Raw genomic sequence first — 8,183 nt, 5'->3', positions numbered from 1 at the left:
AATAATAATAAAAATCAATGGTAATAATGATAATAATAGTATACACATACTACATGAATACATGTTATGTATAATATAATATAATATGGAATTAACTTTAATGTTTCTGTTCGTCCACAGAGCTCGCATGCTGGAGGGTCAAGGCACCCGGGATTATCCTCAAGAGACGTGCGAGCAAAGAAACCCTTGCCCCAACGACTGCCCGTGCATCAGCGGGGACGACGGTCCCGGCTGTGAGTGCATGTACCGCGAGGAATGCTTCAAAGGTGAGTACTCGAGATGTCTTTTTAACCCTATCCGTACGACCTGGGGTCATTTTGTATACCCGGGGTTGTATTCTTCACATTTTAAGATACTTCTAGTACGAAGTCTCTTTGAAACTTTCAGTATTTCGAAAAAAAAATCATTTCGACAGACTCCTATGCAAAGCGTACGGATTAACGAGTAAATTTCCTCTTTAAAAGTGGTGGCACAGAGTTCCCCACGAGATATGGATACGAGAGTAAGACAAGACGTACGGATAGTGTTAAGAAACTCTTACGTCCACAAAAACGCAACAAAAAATAAGCAACAAAGACACCCCTCACAAAACAAAACAGAACAATAAAACATGTTTCGAGTAGTTTACTCTTTTGAAAGGGAAGTCTCTGCAATTTCCTGCTACGATGTTTACTATTTGGTTTTAAAATGATAGAAACTTCAGATACTTTTTGCTCATATTCTTTCGAAGCAGACCTAAATGTGTAAAGATGTTATTCAATCTCTCTTTCGAGTTTATGGACTTGAACTAGGAATATGGTCTTGAAAGGATATTATATAATTGCAATGTTTCCTGACTAGAAAAGTTCGATTCTTTTATCAAAATGTTGACTACGAGTTTCGGTTAGTTGACTGCACAAGGGCCCCCGAGTGTTGTGAGAAGAAGAATGACTGAAACCATTGATACCATAGGCGTAGTACAACAACCTGGCTTGGGTTTATTGAGCAATAAAGATACGACAGTAGATTCCCGACATGAATGTAATGGCAAGTTGAACGTGAGGGCATTAGCTAAACGCACAGGTGTTTGCAGAACCGTGACAGCCGAATTACTACTTATAAAGGGCCAGTATATAAATGACGCTTATGTGGGGAGTGGGAGCGGGGGATCCAGATCACAAGGTGTGTGAAATATTATGACAATATGGTGTAGACCGAGGCTACCATAGTTCCGGTATCCTCGGTGTAGACAGAACGGTGAACGGTCGGGGTCGTTTGTAGGGAAAGAATGCTTCGGAAATAATATTATAAGGTTCAGTCACTCCGCGAGTCTCCGTTTGGGATTAATATCGGTCGCACAATCCTGTTTCCACTCAGGTTTTGCAAGATAAGACAAAGACATTTAGTTGTATCCACCCCCCCCCCCCCCCCCCCAAAGGGGGGGGGGTGTTTGGTCTGGCCTTTTTTTACCGCTTATCAGGGCATAAAAGGCTACATAACAATCTGACGAATGGGAACCATAACATGGAGGGAATAACATTCCAGCTGATTTGAACATCCGACCTTATACTGAGAAAGCAAATTAGACTCAACTTTTCGACCAAGAGAGTTATTGTGAACTGATGTAAGCCTACGTTTGGAAGGGATGCAAGTTGCGAAAAATTTCTTTTGCTTGACTCTTACATTGTGAGAAAAGGGAAGTGAATTTATCACTGTCCTGGGTCCATTCGAGAGATAAATAAAAATTATGAATCGCTTTCACTGCTGTCTGTCTCCCAATAATTGTTTCTTCCACTTTGCTGATACGAGTGCATGTGTGCCTGTGCGTCACGAAATATAGCCGTTAACGTTCTGGCTTGGAGAAAATAGTAACACAGGAAAAGCAACAGCGATTACTGTTGTATTCCTTTCTCCATCCCGTTGTTTTCTATCAAGAATTAGTGTCAACTTGTTTTGCTCTCTCCATCTTAAAGTTCACCGTTCTAGATCCACCTACATAATGATTTCTACACCTTTCCCTTACCTCAAGAACTGGACATTCACGCTAGTTCACTACCATTTTGTCCTTTCTTCTTTTACCTAGTGTGAAAGATTGGCCGAACCCTCTGTGTAAACGCACTCCCCTCTGCGGGACGTCCATAGATGTGCTCTTTTGTCAAGGGCCAAAAAACCGGCCTGGCGAGATTTGTTTCATTTCTTTGAGCTCCTCTTCTCGGCCCGAGCGCTGTTTTAGCTAGCCCATCCCCGAGGAGAAACTCATTGAAAACAAGGCCAAGGTGGACGCTGGCCAAACCTAGGTTCGAGCCTCATTTTAAATGCTGCAGTGCGTATTTTGTTATATATGCGTCTTATACCTTCGGGAGGTATCTTTTCTTATTTTGTTTTTTTCCTCCTCGATCATTGCCTGGTGGGCATGTGGAATTACCTTTGCGCGCCCCCGCACATGTACACACACATACACATACATACACATACATACACACACACATACGCACACTCGCGCGCACACACGCACGCACACACACACACACACACACACACACACACACACACACACACACACACACACACACACACACACACACACACACACAGAGCGAGAGAGAGAGAGAGAGAGAAAGAGAGAGAGAGAGAGAGAGAGAGAGAGAGAGAGAGAGAGAGAGAGAGAGAGAGAGAGAGAGAGAGAGAGAGAGAGAGAGAGAGAGAGAGATCACAGCACATTGTGAAACATTCACTTTTCTCCCCTCACAAAATTTTTCATGTGTGAGAAATGAAGCAGATGTTGCAAAATAATATTTGTCGCTCATCAACGCTTTTTCCATTTTTATGGGGGAAAAATCAATGTTTAGCACAGACATATGAATGTTTTACTATCTTATTGTAAGGAAAGTTCAATGTGTGTCAATTCAATTCTTTCATCTTTAAAAATTTTTTCGAGAATGTGTTTAATAGGGTTAACAAAATTGCATGCCTGAGGGACAGTATCAGCTTTCTCTTCGTTTAGTGTTTACTCAATTTGGGTTTTTTGGTTAGCTCCTTTTCTTTTATCGTGTCCTTATTCTTTAACATTCCCTAACTTACTCTTTACAAGTGTTTGAGAGTGTGTAGTTCTACTGATTCTGACACTATGGTCAAGTGAGGCATAGTTATTAGGAAGTGTTTGAGAGACTGTTGTTTGAAACATTTTTGTGACAAACGCAAATCTCTTATATAAACGTGCACTTCGTTCCCAATACTTGTAGGACCCTAAAGGGTTATAGGGTTTACAAATTAGTGGACTCTCTGCACTCCGACATAGGTCCTAATCGTACTGTTTGCGATTTAAAAATAATAATATTAAGACTTTCAGAAAATGACTTATTATCCCTGTTTCCCTCAAGACATTTGTAAACTAAGAAATATTAGTTTCATTAATGCAGAGTTCAAATTCCTGTATGTTGTTAACTTACATGAAAGAGAGTCGTGACTATTTCTAACGATGGGTGCTAATTTGTGAATTTAAAATGCATTCCTCTATTCCACGACCTCAATTTTGTCTGCCAACGACAACAAAACGTGGTTCATGAAGGGGAAGCATGTGTTCAGTGGACTAAATAAAACAACAAATACTGTATGAAGGAGACCCGACCTGCTGTTTTGCTTATTCAGGTAAAAAGAAACGTCCGAACCAGCATTAATTAAAGAGACTGCTGAGCCAGTGTGTGGGCGGTTCGTCGTGCCCGTCTCGTTAGTTGTCGGTCCTGTCTTTGATTCGCTCTGTCCACACGCGCACATAAATCATGTCCACAACACACGGAAGGATGGACTGTGAAATAAAACTAGTAGCAACAAGTAGAATGATGGTCATCTTTACTGGAGAACGGAGAGTCCACTTTAGCGTTTGATGCTGAGCGTGAAATGAACTCGTGTTGTATGCCAGTGTACATAATGTAGTTCAATTTTTTAAAATAAAGAAGCAAAACTCTTCTGGGAGATGTTGAGACTGATAGCGAAAACGAGGAGTGGAAGCCAGGAAGAGAGATAGAGTTATATAGTGCGGCGATGAGGTAAAGACGTAAGAAATAAGGAAGAGAGAGAGAGAGAGAGTGAGAGAGAGAGAGAGAGAGAGAGAGAGAGAGAGAGAGAGAGAGAGAGAGAGAAACAGAAACACAGAACAAGGTCACGTTAAATATCAGATTGCCATTCTCTCTTTTCTTACTGTCATCTAAAGGATAATCTATTATATAATCCCCCAGCTGTCATTTGTCATGCTGAGTTCAGCAAGTTCTATGCAGCTTCTCTGTGTGAGGTCATGTCGTTTAATGGACATATTACTCTTTTTAAGTCAGGACACTGTGGTCAAATGTTGGAATATTTTCAGGGTTTAAAAAATTCTGACCTATGGTAACTGGAACTTAGAGTGCGGGTGTTTGTGGAGCTTAGACAGTGGGTGGTAGGTGGACGCTCTGGAATGGTTTGCCCCTTCTTTCCTATAAAAAAAAATAATTCTTTATCTCTCCTCCTTTTTCTCTGTACGTCACTCTCTTGTGTTACAACTACTGCGAAACTGTTAAAAACACAAAAAAGAGAAGAAAAGATAAAAGAAAAGCAGCTTAGGTCCAGAAATTATGATTTTGATGTCTCGACCCAGTAGAAGTCAGGCGATCCGTTCTCTAGAGAAACAATACTCTTCGCTGACGTGTGTCTGCGTCAATGTTGCAGTTATTTGGCTCTAATCTAAGCAGTTGCTCACAGGAAACGTGAGTTCGATTCTCTGGGATGGGGGGGGGGGGGTATTTTATAGGATACTTTCGTGTTGTTTTCCTCTCAGCCCAGGTTAGTCCAGGTGGTCAGAGTCGAAGCAGTTCGTCTCCGAAACGATCTTAATTGTACCGAAGGAGGCGTTGAAGATTTCCAATCGTTACAATCATTACAATAGTCGAGGTCTCTAAACTACCAGCTACCTTTCTTCACATCTGACAACACGCAGGTGATATTATCTCAGAGACAACCGTTGCCTTCCTGAACTTCTAACCCGATTTCTTCCATTTGCTGCCAATTAGTTACCTCTCGCTTGGCAACTGTGTTATTGCAAATCGGTTCACGCGCGCTTGCTAAACTCTTCTTGTCTTATTTTCTCAGCCCAATCCATCATGCGTAAGGCCTACGAGGCCTCTAGAATTTCTCCTGGAATAGAACCTTTAGCCTCCACCGCTTGCTCACGCCTACCTACCCACCCTTTTGACATAGTTTCGTTACACGCATATGAGTGTGTTCATGCGAGTGTGAGTGACTCAGGAAAACACATGGGGGTTCCCCTTGCTCTTCCGGTCCGTGGCCGTCTTCATGGTTTGGTTGTATGTAGCGTGAACGACAGGACGGGCGATAAGAAGGACTCAGATAGCGGTTGGTTATCTGTTTGTGTAAATATGGATCCCTCCAACCACCCCTACCCCTACCCAAAATAGGAAGCTACCACCGAAATGATCTTCCATTCTCCATAGTTGAGAGAATCGCTGTAATAATAAAATGGTTTTGGGGTTTTTTTTTCATGTTTTTATTTATTTGTTGTTGTTTTGGGGTAGTTTTTTGGGGGATTTTTCTTTTGGCCTTCATGAAAAAATAACACAAACAGACGTCTAGTCTCAAACATGGGAAATTAAAAGAGTGGGTGTACTATCAAATTTCTTGACAAAAACCCAATCGTATTCCTTTCTTTCCTCTAATGATCCTTGAAGCGACGTTATCTGTGCAACTGTGTTCAGTGTATACATAACAGTACTACAATTTGCGTTTGCGTAGGCTACGTTTGTGTGCACACGTCACTGAATTTTGGGGGCTCCCAGTTACGCAAATGTATAGAAAAGTGAAGATAAACGTTTACTTAACTCCTGCCAACACTGAACCCAATATCAATTTCATTGAGATCACTTTTCCTATATGAACTGTTGGCTTTTTTTTTCAGGTCTAAATTTTTTAAAAATCACTTCGGCGGGGTTGTAAATGTGTATAAAGAAATACCTTCAACAATCGCGATAAGAATTCTGCAACTTTCCTTTTCTTTTCTTATTTTTTGGCCGCAAGGAAACCTGTTGTGCAGCGAATCTTTTAGGTAAACGCTTTCGTCTTATGTGAGCTCATCCCTCACCAGACATAAACTTTCCTTCCTCCTGCCCCAGCCGTGTGTTGGTACTGGGTACACAAAACAATGACGTCAAAAGGAGACTGGGGTCTTTCCTTCTTTTTATAGAGCTGAGCGTTTGCTGAGAATTCTAAATGTAGAAAGAGCACACAAAACGATGTCGTCATTGTGTGCGTGGATTAACGTGTCATCAGTTCTCTGCTTGCGCCGCTAGCGTTCAGATTTTGGTAGAAAGCTGTATGCCTACGAGTACGAGGCTAGTGGTTGCAGAGAGGTGACTCATAAAAATGGAAAGAATCAGGGCGGGGCATCTCTCCAGTCTGCAGACCGAGGGATGAAACAATATTTTTATGCATCTGGAATTTTTTGAAAGTCAAGTGCTTCTAGTATAAACTCTTCACAATAAATTTGAGTGAGTAAAATCGTTTTCGTATTAACTTCACTCCTACGACAGAGTTGACTGTGTCGAGAGCGCCATGTGGAAGTGAATATTAATTTAACACATACACTCCAAGGACCTCTTTAATACACACTCATACCTACTCCGGTGCACCCCCCCCCCCTCCGAAAAAGACCTCACAGACAGCGCGTACTCGCACATACGAAATCTATCTACCTCTTTATCTCTCTATCTCTCTATCTTTCTATCTCTCTCTTTCTCTCTCTTTCTCTCTCTTTCTCTCTCTTTCTCTCTCTTTCTCTATCTATCTATCTATCTATCTATCTATCTATCTATCTATCTATCTATCTATCTATCTATCTATCTATCTATCTATCTATCTATCTATCTATCTATACGCACTCGTTTGTAAGCAGTACAAGGTATTTACATTACACATAGCGCTCAATCAAACACTCACCCCCAGACACCCAGGCATACGCTCGCACCACTTACACAAAAATAGTTTCCCGACCGCCATAATTCGCTCTGTTCATTATATACGACAGTTCATTATAGACGTACCTCTGGCTGGTGTACAAACAGTTCTTTGTCTTGCACAGACTCTCGCTGTTATTGAAGTAGAAATCACACTCTTGACCTGCCCCTGAAGCATGTGTTCCACTGTGTTTAGAAAGGCCGTGTACGAAAAGTCGAATAGAATGAAGTAGAAAAGAATTCTTGAACTGCCAAAAATTAAAACTCAGAAAAAATTCAGTTAATTTGTTGCATCTTATACTCCATACCCCCCCTCCCCCTTTCCCCATACATAGACATGTAGGCGAGGTTTTGGCATACACACAAACACGTGCGCACACACACACACACACACACACACACACACACACACACACACACACACACACACACACACACACACACACGCACGCATATATGTACGTTCATGTGAAATATAATGCATGCCTTCAAGTAGATAAAGGGCAGCAATGAAGTTGCTGTTATTGGACTTGCAGAAGATTCGATAAGGAACTAGAAGAAAATACGATCACTTCAGAAAGAATGATAGTAGGGTTAGGCATTGTTTCTCTTACAATCAACCTGGGGCGCTTGCAAACCACCCGAGAGCCCGGGCTTAGATAGTGGAGTCGGATTTAGCAACAGGATACCCGTCCTTCGCCCGCCTTCACACACCAGAGGCACATGCCGGCTCCGTGTGCTCAAAGGTTAAACGTGTGAACCCACCCAAATGTCAGACTTGCGCGAGCCAAAACTGACAGTGAAACAGAGATAACTGGAGCACATGAACGTCTGTTTTTAAAAAAATATAAATTTCGCTTCATTTTTTGATAAATTTGTAAAAAGGCACTCGAGTTTTAAAATTGGTTTCCTGTCTTAAAAAGTGAGGTGAGGTGAGCTGAGGTGAAATGCAGGTTTCCGTCGTCATGCTTGATTTTTTTTATTTTTTTTTATTATTTTTTTAGAGGAGTGGATAGGGTGAAGGGTAAGTAGAATCGGAAGACGAGGAAAGGAAATACATGAGCTATTATTGTATTCATGTTTTATGCTTTGCTTATGGGATGGTTGGTAGAAATGTTGAGGGTAAGTCAGAGTGGCACAAGCTTACCAATGCGCCAGTAGAAGGAACAAGACGTACTCTGTGGGGGGGGGGGTTCGGTAGGAATT

The 8,183-nt window shown here is 41.6% G+C and overlaps 1 protein-coding gene across 1 annotated transcript in view; it reads left to right on the top strand.

Annotated features, from left to right (window-relative positions):
• Nucleotides 1-120: 120 nt before the first annotated feature.
• Nucleotides 121-8,183, top strand: part of LOC101858907 — a gene marked incomplete at its 5' end in the record, with an annotated part of 110,355 nt that continues 102,292 nt past the window's right edge. Inside the window, 1 exon segment of the mRNA XM_013086389.1 lies at nucleotides 121-266. Within this exon segment, the coding sequence (XP_012941843.1) occupies nucleotides 121-266 (146 nt within the window).

This window comes from Aplysia californica, unplaced genomic scaffold (genome assembly GCF_000002075.1).
Source record: "Aplysia californica isolate F4 #8 unplaced genomic scaffold, AplCal3.0 scaffold00018, whole genome shotgun sequence".
NCBI classification, from domain to species: Eukaryota; Metazoa; Mollusca; class Gastropoda; order Aplysiida; family Aplysiidae; genus Aplysia; species Aplysia californica.
The sequence above is the reverse complement of the archived record's forward strand: the minus strand, read 5'-3'. Positions and strand labels throughout refer to the sequence as shown.